The sequence below is a fragment of the Polistes canadensis genome, unplaced genomic scaffold (assembly GCF_001313835.1).
Source record: "Polistes canadensis isolate GaletaPanama2010 unplaced genomic scaffold, ASM131383v1 scaffold_32, whole genome shotgun sequence".
Classification (NCBI taxonomy): Eukaryota; Metazoa; Arthropoda; class Insecta; order Hymenoptera; family Vespidae; genus Polistes; species Polistes canadensis.
Window position 1 is genome coordinate 800,699 of NW_014569579.1, and position 19,765 is coordinate 820,463.

General features: G+C 29.7%; 5 protein-coding genes across 9 annotated transcripts in view; 4 read left to right on the forward strand and 1 right to left on the reverse strand.

Annotated features, from left to right (window-relative positions):
- Positions 1-9,295: 9,295 nt before the first annotated feature.
- On the reverse strand, positions 9,296-10,651 carry LOC106784248 (40S ribosomal protein S7). Its single transcript, XM_014743583.1, has 5 exons — positions 10,541-10,651; positions 10,095-10,265; positions 9,803-9,984; positions 9,528-9,678; positions 9,296-9,413 (listed from the first exon to the last, which is right to left on the reverse strand). The coding sequence occupies exons 2-5, from the start codon at positions 10,263-10,265 to the stop codon at positions 9,336-9,338; spliced, it is 582 nt and encodes a 193-aa protein (XP_014599069.1). The 5' UTR covers positions 10,541-10,651; the 3' UTR covers positions 9,296-9,335.
- Positions 10,652-11,040: 389 nt separating this feature from the next.
- LOC106784237 (protein FAM192A) lies at positions 11,041-13,024 on the forward strand. 3 transcript variants are annotated; one of them, XM_014743567.1, is made up of 6 exons: positions 11,041-11,058; positions 11,310-11,412; positions 11,728-11,826; positions 11,895-12,114; positions 12,228-12,295; positions 12,380-13,024. In XM_014743567.1, exons 2-6 carry the CDS (start codon positions 11,316-11,318, stop codon positions 12,709-12,711), a joined length of 816 nt encoding a protein of 271 aa, XP_014599053.1. In that variant the 5' UTR covers positions 11,041-11,058; positions 11,310-11,315; the 3' UTR covers positions 12,712-13,024. The 3 variants fall into 3 exon arrangements, with proteins under 3 accessions (XP_014599053.1, XP_014599052.1, XP_014599051.1); XM_014743566.1 differs by lacking the exon at positions 11,041-11,058 and having other exon boundaries at positions 11,123-11,412; positions 12,380-12,724; positions 12,830-13,024; XM_014743565.1 differs by lacking the exon at positions 11,041-11,058 and having other exon boundaries at positions 11,123-11,412.
- Positions 13,025-14,926: 1,902 nt separating this feature from the next.
- On the forward strand, positions 14,927-16,221 carry LOC106784239 (speckle-type POZ protein-like). Its single transcript, XM_014743570.1, has one exon. It carries the CDS (start codon positions 15,206-15,208, stop codon positions 16,070-16,072), a length of 867 nt encoding a protein of 288 aa, XP_014599056.1. The 5' UTR covers positions 14,927-15,205; the 3' UTR covers positions 16,073-16,221.
- A 612-nt stretch (positions 16,222-16,833) lies between these two features.
- LOC106784238 (TD and POZ domain-containing protein 3-like) lies at positions 16,834-18,740 on the forward strand. Of its 2 annotated transcripts, none has more exons than XM_014743568.1 (2): positions 16,834-17,205; positions 17,530-18,740. In XM_014743568.1, the coding sequence occupies exon 2, from the start codon at positions 17,766-17,768 to the stop codon at positions 18,693-18,695; it is 930 nt and encodes a 309-aa protein (XP_014599054.1). In that variant the 5' UTR covers positions 16,834-17,205; positions 17,530-17,765; the 3' UTR covers positions 18,696-18,740. The 2 variants fall into 2 exon arrangements, with proteins under 2 accessions (XP_014599054.1, XP_014599055.1); XM_014743569.1 differs by having other exon boundaries at positions 16,834-16,977.
- An 852-nt stretch (positions 18,741-19,592) lies between these two features.
- LOC106784242 (serine/threonine-protein phosphatase 4 catalytic subunit) overlaps positions 19,593-19,765 on the forward strand; it is a 3,305-nt gene continuing 3,132 nt past the window's right edge. The window contains exon 1 of one of the 2 annotated variants that reach the window (XM_014743576.1): positions 19,593-19,733. The gene's annotated coding sequence lies outside the window, so the exon portion shown is untranslated. The remainder of the gene's footprint in view (positions 19,734-19,765) is intronic. The other variant, XM_014743577.1, reaches the window with a different exon arrangement.

Genomic DNA, 19,765 nt, shown 5'->3' on the forward strand with positions numbered 1-19,765 from the left:
ATCATTGTGTACTTTTTCATCGATGAGTATCAACCAACTAATTACTAAATTATTATTGTGACGGAATCATATGGTTTCCTTTTTTAAAAAATATATTTTTATTTAGTATTTATAATAAAAAAAAAATTAATTATAGCAGTTACGAGATAATTCGCGAAATATTTCTTTTTCTAATTTCTTCATATGTATATTTAAATCGGAATATATTTCGCTTCACCCTCTCTCTCTTTCTCTTTCTCTCTTTCAAAGATAAACTTCAACGAATAAACACACGATAGAATCGTATTAGCTCTCTCGTGATTATACGAATTAGAATCATGATTATAGAAATAATGGAAGCGATCAATGATCACACTCAGACCGTGCGCGTAATAAATCAAATGTACAATAAATTTCATTATAACTTGAGTAGATACATTGATACCAGATTTGCAATAAACGAACACATTGTCAACTTACAACTAGTATACCTCGACATCGACGTCAGCAATGATTTCTTAAAATTTCGTTAACACTTATAACGAAAACGTAGATAGATTTACAATGATTAATAGAATAAAAAACATATCATCTAGGATCAATAACACATAGGACGTTTCATTTAAATCTGAAATATCACTGTTACTTTCGATGATGCGGAAGTAAAAATCAACGTAAAACGTAGTTCCATCAAAAAAAAAAAAAGAAATTTGATAATTAACATAAAATAATTTTCAATATCATTCAAATCGAACAATTATTTTCTTTAATATTATTTCTTATCGTGAAAAATAACGAAAATATTTTAAGTATTCGAGTTAGGTGATACATCCTGTATGTATATATGTATATTGTATTAGCTTTCCGTACATTACATTCTACCTCGTTGCATTGTTAGTAACGTATAACGTGATCGCATTGCATGGATCAAATCAGAATTTTGTTTGTCCATTTCCCAACTATTTGCGAATTTCATGTCTTGATCGGCTTAAATGCGCGTATTTCATCTGCTATTCCTTTATATAAAGGGTTTATCTTGCGTATCTCTCGCTGGACGATAATCAGATTTATCGGCCCGGGAAGTATTTTCAAATCCCTTTACTTTTTTACTCGACGCCGCGGCCCACGGATAAACAGCTTTCGAAGGACGAATTATTTACCGTTCGAGGCGAGCACGTTACGCTCCGTTTCAAAGAAGATTCGAATCCATCTCGTTCGCATTTCGTATATATTGTATATATATATATACATATATGTTCGTTTCTTCTTGGTCAATCTTTTCCTAGCTATATGTTTTCTATTCTATATTCAATAAATATACACATATCATATGCTTTTTAGTGAATCGTTGAATCGTTATAAACGTCGATGCATTCGTTCAACACTTCTTGGCAGCAAGATCTTGCTTTACATTGAACCTACTAACTCTAAGATCTGCTCTTAAGAAGACATGAAAAAATTTAATATGTTGAATTTTTTGTAACATATATTTTATTCTACATAGCATCGAAATATCCGTACCTTTGTAACGAGACAATCTTAACATTTAAATTTTCTTATTCTATGTATCACATATGATATACATTACAATATTACTTTAATTTTATATTTTTATTTAGTGTTCTATGGAAATTTAAACTTTTTTTTTTAGTAAAACACATGATTCATAATACTATAATGCATTTACGTTCGCAATAAATATTTTCAATAGACAGAAAAAAAGACGTAAGATAATTGAAAAATTAATGACAAATGAATAGAAGTCAGTTAAGAATAAATTCTACCGAGACACGTAGAACCTGATAAGAAATGCTTTTAATAGAACATCAACCATCAGGCCAATCCAAAGAAAACTCGACTCGCACTTTTAGCTCGGATCTCATCTAAAGTATTTCACGTAAGTTTTAGCATCGGATGAGGACAATCACATCTTGTCTGACGAGTCAATGTTCTTTCCACTTAAAGCACCAACGCTAGAAACGGCGATCGAAGTCGTCTGGTTTTACATCAGAGTAGAGAACGATCTCATATATGTATTTCATGTAAAATATGCCCCAAGCATTGACGGCTAAGTTACCTCGCGCGAACACCCTCTTTTACCACCCTCAACTCCCACCACCTAGTCACTCTCTACAACGTTACACGTTGAACCTATCCGAACGTGCACGGTTTACACATCCATGAAGCTAATGTTTACAGTGTTAGGTCTATTGGATTAGCCCATACATAAAGCACCTCGTTCTCTTTGATATGCACATACGTGCATATCAAGAGCTCTCTCTTTCTCCCTTTCGTATACATCAACACTCACCCACATCCATACACACACAAACACATACTTGCTAAATGAGCGTGCCGCGTGATCGAGCGTGCTTTCATTAGTTAAGCTCAACCCCGAGAGACGATCACACCAAGAACCAACGTCGTTCGAACTTTCTACCTTCTATATCGTTATAATAATGAACCTTTCAATTTCTGTGTGTAATTTCTATTATTATAAAATATAATATTAGCTAAAACTTACTTATACTATAAATTTTCATGATTATTATTATTCTTTCTAATATCTCCGAATTTTTTCTTTGGTTATCATCCACATATACGGGTTTAACACAAGTAAAATGGAAATATATTATATTTATGCCAATAAGAGTTTAGAAATTTTCTTCTATTCTAATATATTTATTTTACATTATTTGTATTATTATTATTATTATTATCAGTATTATTAAAAGAGTAAAGATTATAGATATAAAAAAAAAGTTCTTTCAAATATGTATAAGATTTGTCCATGAATATTTAAAATATTGATTGAATTCTTAAATGTTGCTTTGTTTTTTGATAGAAAAAATGATAAAAATTTGTTCTGCACTCAACGCTATAAGAAAGATGTTACTTTAGGAGAATCAGACGTTCTTATCTTCTTAAAAAAGTTATAACGAAAAATTGTGCTCGCGCGAGCTATTTCTCTTGTTCGTTTCTTTTCAACATCCGAAACGTAAGGCGCACACGCTTTCTACCAATTGGTCCGACTAGTAAGGTAGAAGATCGTGAACGGAGATATGAGCCCGCGTTCTCCGCATATAGGGAATTTCCTCTTTCGTATCCTAGCAGATTGAAACATTGCTCATTCAAGAATCGCAATGATCGTTAATCTTGCACGAATTGCGCTACCTATCTCTCTTCTTCCTTCCCTCTCTCTCTTTCTCTCTATTTCTCTTTCTCTTTCTCTTTCTCTCTCTGTCTTTCTCTTTCAATAATTACGAGACGATGTATAAGCTAAGAAATTAACCCTCTAACTATCAACATTACTAATTGTTAAAATAGATCCCTTTTAGGTATTATGTTAGTATTATCAGCAGTTAAAATATAAAGTGTCAACGTTTCATTATAATTTATTATATATATATCCTTAAGTTTATTGATAAATTAATCAGTAATATAATATATAATACACTATTATACATATAATATATATATATATATCATAAATATTGGTTTCCAGAAAAGTTCGCATCGATTTTAAAAAATCATTTAAAGGCAACACTTTTATTTATTTATACAATCGATATGTATTTTTTTAATTTAAAATATTTTAATTAAATATTATATACTTTTATTAAATAGAAATAAAATTGAAATAAAGAAAAATTATTAAATTAAAATATTTTGTAATATAAGGATATATACATATGTATTATTAAATCGGCACGAACTTTCCGGGTAATACAATCGTCATTATTTATTTAAGAAGATAAGAACATCCGATTGTTCTAAAGTAATATATTTCTTATAGTGTTAATGATATATATCACAAAATAGTATTATTGTACTTTGATAAATTAGATAAATTCCTACCAAATTTCTACCAAATTTAGAAAAAAATTTTTAATAATAAATTACACAACTTATATTTTCTTTTTAAAACTATTACACCTTATTATATATAATCAACATTTCTATCGAATTATTACAAAGAATCTTACAATGACAGAAAAAGAACTTTTCTTTTTATCAATTTCTCACTAGAACCACCGTGAAAGTTGTCGAAACTCGAGATGTAATCAAATCGACTTAGGTATTGGCGTGGCCAAGAAAAGGGTCGATTAAATTCACGGTTACGCGAAGTTTGTGGCAATTGAAACGGAGAGCGGGTCAAACTAGTTCTTAGGAAAGAAGTGGGAAGGAGAGAGAAGTAGAAAAAGAAGTAGAATGAAAGAGAGAACGAGAGAGAGAGACGATAGGAGGAGAACAGAAAGGAAAAGAAGAAAAAGAGTCTGGATCATAGGGAACACGAAAAGAATCCACGGGAGAAAACGGCTGGATGTTGCGGAGTATAGAAGAGGAGTACGAGGAAAAAGAGGAAAAAAAAGGGAGGAGAGTACTGGAGGAGGAGAAGCAAGAGTGAAAGGGGAAAGTCGAAACCCGCGCCAAGGAAACATAAGAGCGCGTTCCACCATACAATACACGCGTAGGAACACGCGGGCTTTTTCTCTGGCACGTAGAGATATATACTATATATATATATATAAAGAGAGAAAGAGAGTGATATGCGCGCGAGCGCGTACGAGAGAAAAACACGCGAGTACCATGGACCGTTTTGCACGTACGTTTCACGAGGAGGAAGAAGAAGAAGAAGAAGAAGAAGAAGAAGAAGAAGAAGAAGGAGGAGAGAAGTATGAGCGAAAACACAAACGAGAAAGATACGGACACGTAACACATACATACACATACCAACACATAAGAGAATAGACAGAGAAGAGAGTACAGACACATAGATCGCATACTTATGCCGTCGCTGTGCACATAAAGTTAGGGGGCCGCGCGTTCTCTCTCCTACGTTGCCGCACAAGAATAAGAAACACGGTAGCATACATAAACAAGGAGGTTGGGGATGCAGCAATTTAAAACGTACCCCGGAATTCCTCCCAACGGGGCCGTAGAGCGGCCCTCTATATTACGAATTCCCCTCCTCTTCCTCCTCCTTCAGTTCCTCAACCTGCTCTTCCTCCACCTCCTCCCCCTCCCCCACCCCCCTCTTCTCACCCTTTCTTTTTCTCGTTCTCTACAGCATCCACGGCTGCGAAATTTCGGTCGTGTAAGAAGATCGAAACTGCTCGCGATAGCATAATTTCTTCTCGATTTCATCTTGTACATTTGAACGTAAGTATGTACATAGTAGTCGGTACAAAAAGAAAAAAAAAAAAAAGAGAGAGAAAAAAAACGAAAAGAAATAAGAGTAAAACAATAAAAAAGAAAAAATCAACAAATACATGAAGGAACGATCTACGTAAAGAGGTTTTTCTAGCTTATTATTAAACTTCCAAGGCATTGTCGAGTTCTACTCGATAGATCCCGGACTAGTACGGGAGCTTGTAATAAACTTTTATGAGACGTTAACCGCGTATAATATCGAAGTAGAAATCCTTGGCCTTATACGATGACTCCCATTATGCAGATCCTACGTCTACGTCTATGTCGTTGTCGTTGTCGTCATTTTCGTCGTCGTCTATGTCGTCGTCGTCTATGTCGTCGTCGTCGTGGCAATGCCGCGGATAAGTCAAATAGCGATAACAATGGCGGGAGGGAATTTGAAGTTGTGCGGCTCTGAACGTTCTGAAAGCAGGGCGATTGGCTGTTTGAACGGCGGTGTCGCCTCAGGCTGTCGTGTTTGCAGACATAAGGAAGTCGAGGTCGGTTGGTTCTCTCTCTTTTCCTCTCTCTTTCTCTTTCCTCTGTTGAGTGCGCACACGCGACGACTTTGGACTGTAGAAAGAGAAAGAAAGAGAGAAAAAGGAAAAAGAGAGATAGAGAGAGAGAGAGAGAAAGAAAGTGGATGGAGAGGGTATAGAGACGAGGGAGTTCAATTGGTGGCGGCAATCCTAGTAATGTACCCGTGGGGCTGTGTCAAAGTGCCTTCTAGAAGAGAACGATGTTGCATTCAGCATTCTAAAACTTCTTTCTTGCTACGCGAAAGAGCCGTAAGCTCGAGAAAAGAGAGAAAAAAAAAAAAAAAGAAAGAAAAGGAGACAAGATATTCTTATTCTTATACCAACGATTTTATTCGAATTTCCACGCGTAACCCGTTATTTACATTTTCTGCATAAACTGAACTATCGAAGAAACATTGACACTACAGAGAATGACCGTGATATATACACATATGTATATATATATATATATATATACCTAGCATAGAAATTTCCAAATTCGAGGAAGATGATACATACATATCGTTGAAGAAGACTCGGCAAGAAAGAAGTTCGATGCTTCTTACGTTCACACCTTCTTGCACGAAGTATGGCAAACTTTTAAAAAGGCGACGATCTCTTAATAATACATGTCGTGGTGGTAGAAGCGACCGGTAAAACAGTTATAAAAACAGCGGTAACTACGTTAGAATCAATTATTTAAGATGCAGAGCTCCGTAAAGAGAGAGTGGAGCAGTCGTAAAGGGGGTGGAAGAAAGTAATGCCGTTCGTGGAAAGATGCTGGTAGCTCCAGGCAAAGAAAAAGAGTGAGAAAGATAAGATAGATAGAGAAAGAGGTAAAAGAAAAGAGAGGTAAGATGGCTATCGCGGGAATTATAAAGGCCGTAGTTAAAAGTTGCTTCGACTATCTGGGGACTGACCGGCTGAAGACGAAGTCCAAGCATTATTGTGAGACGCTTTCGTTTCAAGTGAACTTCAAAAAGTTAGAAAAACATTTGATAAACCTTTGAATACTCGATAGAATTCGAGAGAAACAGAGACGATCGATTAGAAATCTCTTCCGATCGATTAATTTTATATAAAATGAACTTTAATCTTTACAACGAAGAAGATGTTAACGATTTTGACATAGTGATCGTTGGTGCTGGTTTAACGGGCCTTACCACAGCATACAATATACTCAAAAGAAAACCTTCTTTAAATGTATTAATCATCGAAGGAACCGGTAATTCTTTCATATTTTGCTCATATTTCCGATCGAAGCAGTGTCAATATACTTTCTTACAAGTGAGATTCCTTCATCGTAAAATCTTATACGTCTTATATATCTTTACGATTACTACAGATAAAGCTGGGGGACGCGTTTTATCACAGAATTACAGCGAAACCTTTTACGCCAGTCTCTTGCAAAAGCATATCACTCGACTTATCCATACACTGAACATAAATACTTGCTCGAGGCAGAACATAGACTGGTCTGGGAAAAAAGTGTTTTTTACAAAAAACGGTCCCGTAGAAAAATTGCCAGCTCTATTCGCAGCTGAAGTTCGTTATTTTATTCAAGTGGTAATTATTTATCTGAATTGTTTTTTCAGAAACAGTATTCAAGGTTTTTAAATCAGCCATGAAATTTCATACGATTCTTTCCTAATGTGCTCAGATTCAAAAAAATTCTTTAAATCCATGCTTCAAGACGTACGTAAGGAACAAGATTACGCATAAATTAGCTACAACCAGTGTCGATCAATTACTGAAGAGACTTGTGTTCTTTTCCAATGCCAGATCCGTATGCAGTTCACTTATCTATAGTACATGCGGTAAAATTTAATATTTCTAATAAAATTCTGACATTCTAATATTTCAATCGATTCTTATCTACTGGATCCTTACAACTTATATTCATTTATCAGGAATGAGAGATCTTCGTAAGCTATCAGCATTATGGATGCTTGTAATGTTAAATGGTGCAGGTGGATTTCTCAATCGACTAAAATTCACGATGGGAGATAAAAGCCGTTACTTCGTTCAAGTTATTATAAATATTTTTACAATTAAAACAATTATTATATAATTCACAATGTGTAAATGATTTCGCGATATATTATTTTTTAAATTTAAACGAAAAAAAGAAAAGATTACCCCATTTAACAGGGTGGAATGTCGCAATTAACCGAAGAATTATTAAACCATATACTATCTAAAAATGGCCATATTATTTATGATGAAGTTGTTACGAATATTCAATTCAGGGAGGACAGGGCTTATTGTTATACTACGCGAAACTGTTTCAAGTACGTTTAAAAATAGTGTTATTGTTGAAGTCAACATTTTAATAGAATTTATTAATATTAATCATCGTGTGCTAACGCGCGTATTTAATTGATCAGAGTTTTTCGTAAATATATAACTGTGTACGGGTATATAGATGTGACATCGTAGTGATAGCAGTACCACCCCCAGAAATCTCTCACATTTGTATCGAACCATCCTTACCTGAATACGTATCTCGATCCCAAATGTTATTTCTACATTGTGACAATATATTTTTCAACGCATTTTATAAATATCCTTTTTGGAAAGATGAATATAGCGGTGATGTTTTAGCAACATTAGATTCAAATACTATTTTAAATATTGCTTATGATGCAACATGCAATAACTCAAAACGAGGAATTATAGCTGGATTTCTTAATAATACCAATGTTATACCAACTACATCGAAATTGCTTTTGTTCGAAACATTAAGTCGAAGTTTCAAAAATAACGAAGCAAGATGTTGCATCAGTTATAAAGAACACGAACGATCTACAGATAACAATATCGAAATTAAATTGAGAAGTAGTTGGTTTATGAGCGTTATGCAACCATGTAACATATTTTACCATGTTGATCATGTAAATGCATCTATTGATAGGTAAGAATATTTTATTGATTTGATTTCAAGTAGTATTTTAAAAGTAGGTTTTATCTTTCTACTAGGGTTTTTTTCGCTGCGAGCGAATATGCTAGAAAATGGCCTGGGACGATAGATGGTGCGATCGAAACAGGCGAATTAACAGCAAATCTTATACTTTTAAGAGTTAGACCGCAAACTTTAGAGTTTGCTGACATGATAACTATGTAAGTTTGAAATTGATCAATTTGTTATACAATTACTACGTAATATTTGTAGACAAATACTTTATTTTCAAGAGTATATACTAGATCAAATCTTAATTTTTTACTTTTGGTACAGACCAAATGAAATCAACGTGCAAAAATCGCTCCCAATTGAAGTAGCTATAATGCAATATTTTTGCTTAGCAATGAATATGGTCATATTGACTTCATTTTTACATATAGCATATAATAGATAAAATTATCAACGACCTAAAAACGTTGAAATGTTAGTTCCCACCAGATCACTAAATTCAAGTAACGTGAATACGGTTAGTTAAAATGAATAGATGATACATTCGAAAAAACAAAAAAGGATCGTGTGCCGTTGACTACAAAGACACGAACTCTGGAAATGTGGGATAATTATGTGGAGGTGGTCGTAAACGGTGAAGTAATATAAAAACATAATAGATAAAATTATCCATTTAAAATTAATATCAAATCACTATGTTGGAATTATTTCAATAGTATTTATTTTTTATGAAATCATGCATATGATTCAGGAAATTCAAATGTTACATCTCGACCTGTCAGTTTCTTATAAACAGAGGCGAAAGTGTCAACCTGAAAAATATAGAAAAAATCAGTGAAATTGTAAATGGTGGTTATTATATACGGACGATACAGCATACATTTAATGTGCTATCTAATTACATAACTAATACTAAAAAGACATACTTTATGTTCAATGTTAGTCTGCTCATTTTTATCCAAGTGAACTTTAATAAGTTGTTTGCCCTCTGCTTTAACGCGAATGCGTTTGCCAACAATTTCAACTGGATAGACCAAATCTTCCAGAAGTGCATCGTAGACGGCAGTCAATGTGCGGCTACAAAATTAAAAAAAATATTATATAGAATTATGCTACATTACACAAAATTTCAAAGCAACGCATTTCACTAAACATTGATAGAAATGATTCCAAATAATTGTAATAATAATAGTTTAATTACCTTCTTGGTCTCTTTTGCTTATTCTTTGTACGCGTTTTCCTAGTTGGTTTAGGTAAGATTTTTCGTTCTCCTACAAACATAACATGTTTACCAGAGAACTTCTTTTCTAACTCGCGTACCAATCTCGTGTGAATTTTTTGAAATGCTTTTAATTTTGGCATTGGTACATAAATAATTATTGACTGAAACAAAAGTACTAACATTAATCAAGGCGTTTTCTAAAGCCAATGCATGTGAATACATATATAAAAGATACTTATAAATGCACTAGTAAATATTGAAAAATTTTTACCTTTTTATTGTTGGTTTCAATTTCTCTTGCCTTAGTAATATAAAGCTCCCTCAATTGTGATTTGAGATCACTATTCATTTCTAGCTCTAAAAGAGCTTGTGAAATACTGGCCTCAAACTGGTCGGCTTCGGCGCCCCCACTCTTTATGATTTTAGCATTTGCAGTGAACATCTGAAAATAGTTAGGTTATGTTACTATTGATACAAATTATAAACCGCAAAATTAATATTAACTTTTGTGCTGTGGTTAAATGTTTAAAATACTAATAATATTATATCACTAAATAACACTTTCAAACATAAGTATATGATCAAAATAAAATATTTTAGGCGTCACACGGTTAGTAACATCCATTAGTATCAACTTGTTGAGTATGCAATCTGCATAAAATATTTTTTTTCATACCACTTTAAGGAATTTTTAATCACATTAACAAAATAATTTACCGTTCTTTCTTCAATTTTTCTTTATAGTCAAAAAATCCGGTAGAACACGCAGCTCGAAAGCTTCAACACCATGCTAAACGAGAGAGAAGATAGAAAGAACATAGAATGCAACTACCACACTTATGATTCACTCAGCTTTGACCACGGGTTCAGTAGAATGCTCAGGATTGGTGGATTTATCGTCATTAAACATCAGCCAATAATGTATGAGTATATTTTCAAAAATTAATTTTTATTAAATTATTTATTCCTTTTTCTATTTATTAAGAGAAATTTGTATGAAAAATGTTATAAAAGTATTATTCTATAATATTTTTAAATATATATATATTATATACAAACAGAAGTCACTATAGTATAGTAATCATATTAGTTACTAGGTGGCGGTACGAGCATTTCAGCAATATAGTTTCTATTATTCCAGAAACTAATCTCAAAATAATACACTTATGCTATTCTCTGTATTACATTGAATAGTACTTACTAACACTACTGATAGAGAAGAAGCAAGTTACAAAGTATTATAAAATATTAAGAAATGTGTAGGATGTAAATTTTTTTTCCAAATAATGAATTGTACACTAACATTTTAAATGATTATTTTTTGATAAATAATCAATACATAATTACGCTTATTAAAAATTTACAAATAAAGAAATTTTGTACGGTCGGCTTATTATGGTTGATGTTTATACGCCGAGAGCCGAATGTGAATTAAAAATTCTACGTTATATAAATATATATGTTTATCTTTGTTTCATTAAAACAGTGAAAAATGAGTTCTGGGTTCATATCGGAAGCTGAAATAGCAGAGCAAAGAAGAATAAGGCAAGAAGAATGGGACCGTGTACGAACAGCTGACCAACCTTTAGGTTATTATCACACTAGTTATTCGATTGTTCGTTATCTTTTAAATGTCATGTACTCCAAATTAAGTAAAATCTATTAACTCTATATGATGAAATTAAACTGTAAGAGAAAATTAAGTCAGCACTCTTAATATCTAAGTAAATTATTAGTGTTAATATCTAGAAAATATTAATAATACATAAATTGCTTATAACAGTAAAAGTGATTAATATTTTAATCAAATTTTGACAAATAAAAGAATATATGCTAAACATTTGATTATAAAAGTTTGACAAATATGATGATTAAAGAATTATATATTTTTGACTATTTTTTAGAACCTCCTGATGAACCATATGATCCTAGATCTTTGTACGAACGTTTACAAGAACAAAAAAGCAAACGAGATGCAGAATATGAGGAAGCTCATAAACTTAGTAAGAAAAAAAAGATATTTCAATTACTTGCATTTATTTGAATGAATATTGTCATTATTGTTTTCCAGAAAATATGATTAAAGGATTAGATGACGATGAAGTAGACTTTTTAGATTTGGTTGATAGAACTAAGTTAGAGGAAGAACGTAAGAAAATTCTTGAAGAAGAAAAAGAAATGCGTGATTTCAAAGCTGCTGTTGCTTCTTTGCAAGAAAAGTCATTAGATGAAAGATTAAAACAAGAATTAAAAAAACCACAAATCCCTAACAAGAATGTTTGTAGTAGCAGGTAAATCAAAATATATTTAAACTATATTTTTCTCTTTCCTCTCTCTCTTAATTGATCATTATATTTGTGTTAATTATTATTAATTTTAATAAAACATTTACTTTATCTTTTAGTGGTCGTAATTCCCAATTAAAATTACTGGCAGGTGTGGTTGTGAAAAAGTCAGAAAAACCAAAGTTAAGTAAGTTGAAAAATTTATATAAGGTATAAAATAAAATAATAAATATATAGTTTAAAAATTTAACTCTCATTAATATTAATTTAGGTGAGGGCAAAGGTGTCAAAAGAAAATTGTCTTCTCCAGAATTAGATAAACATTTAGCAAAGGAAGATGATACTCATTTACAATATTCGCAGATAGTAAATGCGGAATCAAATGTGCTCGTGGAAAACAAAAAATCATATTTATCTGATGCAATGATTAATCATACAGGGGGAATGAAATGTATTGGTATATTACCAGGACTTGGTTCTTATGACGACTCGAGCGATAGTGATTGTAGCTCAGATACTGATCAAGATCCAGAATTAATTCAATCTAAATATGATCTTTTAGGACGTAAAATAGTAGCTGCAAAAGATAAGGAGAAAAGCTGAATGAGAAGTATAAGTAAGCAATTTTTTCCAACAAGATAAAATGAGTGAAATTTTATTTAACTAGTTGAATAAGAAAATATAATCATAACTTAAATTTTTAATTTTGGAATCATTACAGTTCCAGTTTATAATGCGTGGATATATAAAAGTTGAATTATTCTCTTAAAAAGGTCGTATTATTTTTATTTCTATGTTAGCTATGTATTGTGTACTATTAAAATTACAGTTATTAAAGAATTTGTGTAATTATGTGGGAGTATAAATGTATTGAACAAAGACGACTAAACAAATACATTTCTATACAATCGGTAAATCTAAATTTCTTCTAATTAGTATTTTAAAAGTACTTTACATTTAATTGTTACCAAAATATTGTCAATGAATAACATTCATACATACAGAGTGAGTCTCCTAATATGACGACTTCAAATGACTTGTAAGTTATTCGTTGTACGAAAAAATGTTTTAAACAAATGTTGTATGGTATCTAGGGAGACATACAATGCTTTAATTTGTTTTTTATTATCTTACAATTTTATTCAGATTCTTAAGTTTGTGCTATTTATTGGCATATTACATTTTTTAAGTATAGAGGACGGAAAATAAAAATTCACATCTTATACGCATTAAATCGTTATTGTGTGAATAATAATTATTAAATTTATATGATTTCGTATTTACTTTATAAACTTTCCTTTCAGTTTCAAAAAATTAGTTAAAAATAGAGCATCAACGTGAAAAGTATTTTGCAGAATTTTTTGCAGATGAATGTTAAGTGATGTTCGCAGTGGTAATAAAAGATTTTGTTTAATAAAACATTTTCATTGCAATTAATAGGTGAATTCATACTTCACATATTTTTCAGATATGTGCGATAATTACGGTAAGATCCATTTTACAGTATACTGTCCACATAGTGTTAAATATATATTATACATGATTTTAATACTATAATTAAATATCTTTTTTGACATTTTCTTTAAATATTAAACATTATGTTGTTTAATTAATTTTTCATTTACAATAGTAAATTCATAGTAATCATTTCTACATAATATTCTAATAATTATACTACTCCATTTTCTAAACCAGCCAAACTCAACTTTGGCTCACAAAATCGATTACGCTTATAAACACAATGTTTAAATACGACTGGGGTTAGCATGAAAAAAGTGTCTTAAAAAAAACAAAGAGAAACAGAAGAAAGGTTATTTACCCCTATCCTAAAGCCATATTTATAAATAAAAACAAATAACCTCACATGAAAGTCGAATTTTCACATTAATTTAATGACAACCAGTCAATAAATTATAATCTTGTACAAATAAAGACATTTGGTAATAAGTTCCATTTTAACGTTTTCTACTTAAATAAAAAATCGTATTGAACAGAAGTGTTATACCGTACGTATAGATTGTTACGTATTTATGTATTTACATGTATGTGTATGTATATCAGCGTTAAATTCTATAATTCAATTAAATCATGGAAACCCTTGGTTTCATCCAAACAAACTAGGCGTTTTTGGGAAGGCATATAAAACGAAGTGTATTATACACTAAACTAATAGTTTCATGAAATATAAAGGTAAAATATAAATTCATGAGAGACGAATATAAATCAGTAAAATCTGAGGTTTACACGATTTAATTAAAGTATACAACAACGCTAAGATATAGATTTACAAGTAATTTTTGTGTAAAATAATCGTTAAGTTCCTAGAAATGGTCGTATTTTATGAGTTAGACCATTATTACAAAATAAATAATTAGTACAGAAAGTAGGATTAGGCTTAAGAAATTTAAGAAAGTATACTGTTTATTTTCATAAAACTATCCGAAACCGTACTATGTGTTTTTATGTTTTTTCTGCAATATTTACAATTAGACAAAAAAAATGTTCCCATTTAAATTTTATTGATTTAATACTATAGTAACTATTCTCAACATAGGTTTTAATGAAACAATCATACATTTAAGAGACTATAAATACAGGATAAGATCATATTATAGAATTTCATATAATCCATTAACAGGCGCAAAAGCGATTATTTTAATTTTGAGAACTTTCAAAATTTTATTATTGAAGCACTTGGTTAATACTTAATCTTTTATATTGAAAACAAATGCCTTCAATAATTAAGCTAATATCATTAAATAAAAACGATGTTTATGATCGTTTAATAATAAACGATATAACAATATAGATTATCAATTTTTCTCTAATTTTGTTTGGGGGGTACTATTCAATTTGAAATAATAGTAGTTCATATTATAAAAGGGATTGCTTGTAAAGATATATTGGGTTGACAACTAAGTGAGTGCGGTTATTTTAATAATAATCTATCGACAAAATCCTCAATCACTTAGTTGCCAACCCAATATTTTGTATAGGACGTACTGATTTTATTTTATTTTTTTAATACAATACGTGTTTCAGGGCTATTTAATCAACAAATTATTTTATCTTACTAATTTATTAATTAATAATTAAAATGAACGAAACTACTCGCTATATAAAGACTACATTTGAGAAATTTGAAGTTAATAATTATGAGTTGTTTCTTCGCTGTATCAAAGGTACTAAACGTATAACAACACCTCTATTTATAACACCTTCTTGTCGATACTCAAGTGAGATAAAATATAGTCGTCATAATCTGCGTATAGACTATAATTTTGATACGAGACTATACATTGGATTTTTACAAGTTTTATATTCTATACCTTTTCGTTCTGCGAGGAAGGCAGTTATAAATGAAGAAAATAAAATTATCACATATGATATGACCAATGGGTTTAAAAGAAAATTTAAATTGTCACTTAATGTTACTTATATATCTCCTGTAACTGAAAATATGCTCAGTTTCAAGACTAAACATATACAAAGTATGATACAACATATAAATACATTATGCATGAATTCAGAATTTAATGATGTAGCATTTTGTCTCGATAATTCGGTCTTTCCTGTACACAGAATTATATTATCAGCACAAAGTTCTGTTTTTGAAAATATGTTCAACTATGAACAAACTAACCCACAGGAAAGAAAAATTATTACTCTAAAGAACGATAATTTACCATATTATAGATATAAAACTTTTACCATTATTTTGCGCTACATATACACTAATAAAATTGAAGATTTGGATAATATGGCAAGCGAAGTAATTTTTTTAGGTGACATGTTTCAAATAACGAATTTGGTAGAAGTGTGTAAGGATGCTTTGATAAAACACATTAATAAAGTAAACGTAGAGGGAATTCTTTCTATTGCAGAGGATCTAAATTTACTAGATCTAAAAGCTCAGTGTAATGATTACAAGGAAAGAGGAAGTTCATCTTCAAGAGATGAATAAAAAAATCCAAATAAATATTCAAGTGTATTACAAAAAATTGTGAATCATTCGAGGGATTATGATATTTCAATGTTTTATCAAAAAATTAGTGTATTAAACTGATATGAAGATAGTTAAATAAATACTTTTTCTCTATTTTTATATTATGTGTGAATTTTAATTTTATTATAAATCTACCTAAAGAAAAAATATGTTGATATAAGAAAAGTAATTACCATATATACATATATTTGCCCTTATTAAATATTACTATAATAGTCGATGGGGATACGTTTTTGTAAAACTCGGCCCAGGGGGCAGCATCATAGATCATTCCATGTCGCCCAAATATTTAACATCAAAAATAGAAGTTGGGTGTATTAAAAAAAATGGATAAAGAAAATAAATATTTTACGTGGAATGTTGAACAATTAAAGCACGACTTAAAAAAGCGTAGTCTTCGTACCACAGGTAAAAAAAATATTCTACAAGAACGGTGAGTATTATATAAATTATCATAATTAACTTCACTATCACATATAGTATCTTAATGAATAATTAATTTTGGCAATGTTTAATTATTTAAAATAATTATTGAAAAAAATAATTAATATTTATGAATTAGGTTGAAATTCTGTGATCAAATATGATGATTTTTTAAAATAAAAACTTAAAGGCAAACTGTTTAAATGACTCTAATTTCTAATTTTTTAAAAACAATATTCAAAAATTTGCGCTTGAAAAGACTTCCTAATATCCTGCTCCCAAGCGAAAAAGTTTGGTAAAACGGGTTCCCAATCCTATTGCTTAGCAAGTTAGCAAGTTGAACAATTTAAAAAATATAAATTATTATATATAGGAAGCAAAAATAAAAGAGCGAGTTTTCTGGCGGGTTTCTTTTGTCTCCCAGACAGAACGTCCTGGTGGTGAGCTCTCATTGGTTACCTTATCGCTATGTAATTAGTTTACTCTTTACTGGTAGCGGCTCTATTAATTGTAACTTACATGTATAATCTCAATTGAATATCAATCATGCCTAAAATTATTTGAATAAAAACCGTTAATTATAATCTATTTCTAATGCTATTGTAAATATATTTCATTTCATTTCATTGTTCTCTTCGTTTATAAAAGCTGACCAAAAGTATTATCTAGTATGTACAATATTACGTTCATTTATAACCCGAATTATTCCATATAACAAAAAGTAGAGAAAACTAATAAAGTTGTATACATTGTCATGTCATTTATTATTTATTAGTTATATAACATTTTGTTATTTAATGGTGTTAAGTCCATTATTAACATGTTTATTGTGAATTTGAAAAATTAAGCACTAATTCAATATTTTGGCATTAAAATCTTTATAAATTCTAAAATTGGAGCTAATCACTTTAATTTATAAACTGCTATGTATGTGTGTATCCCAATCAAATAACTTGAAAAATTTATTCTTAAACAAGTTTTCATATTTCCAGATATTGTTGAATTAACGCACGAAGAATACCTATAAAACGTCTATTTACGGAACAGTCATATATACAAAATATTTTACAAATGTATAATAAAATCGTGCTGTAGGAGTGTCATAATATAAAAGAATAGCTTTTGATTACAGGCTGCCCCTATAGACGTTTTAATAATATTGTTTTTTATAATATGCTTATTTTGTAGCTATTTAATCAACATATTATTATCTTAACTGATAAAAACAATGAAAGAAGGGAATAATCAATATATACAGACTGAATTTATGAAAGAACCTCAAACTCGCGGATATCGATGGCCTATTATAGATTTTCACCGTGGTACAATAAAAAAATCACCTATATTTGTTTTATCAACTGTGACATATTCACTTGCTCTGATGTACAAAGGAAATGATTTAGTTATACTATTTTTATTTAGAAGAAATCCTTATGGTGGATATTTGTCTGTTAGAATACAACTATTAACTTTCGACGAAACACATATTATAGATAAGAACAATAGGGAAATCGTGTATTCAAATATAAAAGAAATAGAAGAAGATAGGTTTGAAGTGAATTTTCAAGTAACTCATATATATCCTGTAACAAAAAAACTGTTTAATAGTGCCGACCCAAAACGAGAAGAAATAATGAAATATATAAGTTCATTATTTTTTAATACAGAATTTTCTGATGTAATAATTGCGTTTAAAGATTTAATATTTCCTGCACATAAAATTATACTTGCGTCACAAAGTACTATATTTAAAGACATTTGTTACACTCGAGAAAATGAAATACCGTTAAAAATTAATATAGCTGATTGTGAGTTAGAAAAGAACATTTTTGTTATGATGTTGCGGTATATATATAGTAACAAACTTGAAAATACAAATTGTACAGATATAATAAATAAAATTATTTCCGCAGCTGCTATATATAAGGTAAACAATTTGAAGAAATTATGTGAATATATTTTAATCGAACGTATGAATATAGAGACTGTATTCAATTCTCTTTTAATTGCTGATAAATTTAATTTTCCTGAATTAGAGAATTATTGTTTAGAATTTATATCAAAAAATAAGACAATTTTTCGTTCGAGGAAAGAATATGAAAGTCTAAAACAGAATTCAAGAATAGTAAGTAAACTTATAGATTTCATGTTCAATTGAAAAAATATTATATTTTATCGAAAAAATCTTAATTTATTAAACTTATATTGGCATAGTTAAATATATAAATATTTTTTCTTTATTTTATATAATCTCGAATTTAAATTTTGTGTATTAATTTTTTCATTTTTATTCTGTGCGTTTATTTTTTCATTTTGATTCTGTGCATTTTTTTATAACTATATATTTTATAATAGATATTGATAGATTAAATCAAGATTATTGCATTTTTTATTTTGTCTTATAACGATTAATTTTTTCAAGATAAAATTAAAAAACAGAATTGTATAAGATTGTTAATAATAAAATTAAATATCACAGACAAATATAAATAAATTAATAAAAAAAATATATTTATGTATATGGATAAAAATTAGGCTGCTTTAATATCGCAATGTTTATGCAAAAGTCACCCCTATATATGTGATAAATAAATGAATATTATATATATATGAAACCCTATAAATGAATATTTTTGGTGTGTTTGATTTAACGAGAAGTTATTTATGTTTATTAGAGAATCCTTTCTCTTATTCATTATTATAAACATTTTGACAATAAAAGTTTTATAAATCTCTAATACAATTTTAAATAATATTCATTTATTCTGTTTGATATATTTTATTTTATATATATAGATGTATTATTTAAAATTGAAAATATACACATATAAATAAATAATTTTTGTGTTCTTATAACTAGATGAAATTAATTATATAATGACATTAAGTCAAATAAATAACGTATATATTAAAATTAATTTTAATTGACAATCTCATTGTATTTGCTTATAAATAGTGAATTATTAAAATTTATTTCTTTTAATATTCAAACTACTTTTTATTTCCTAAAGATGGCGCAAACGTTTTACCTTCTGTACTTTGAAATGCAACGCAATTGGTATCTTATATGAGTCGAGTAGTCATTGGTATAAGTATATAGCCTAGAAGAAATCTTTCTAACGATTGGATTGTAAATTTATTTACTCAATGTATTAACAACTTTAAACGGACACATTTTACACGGAATTTGATAGAGGTATATAATTAAATCTATATAATATATAAATA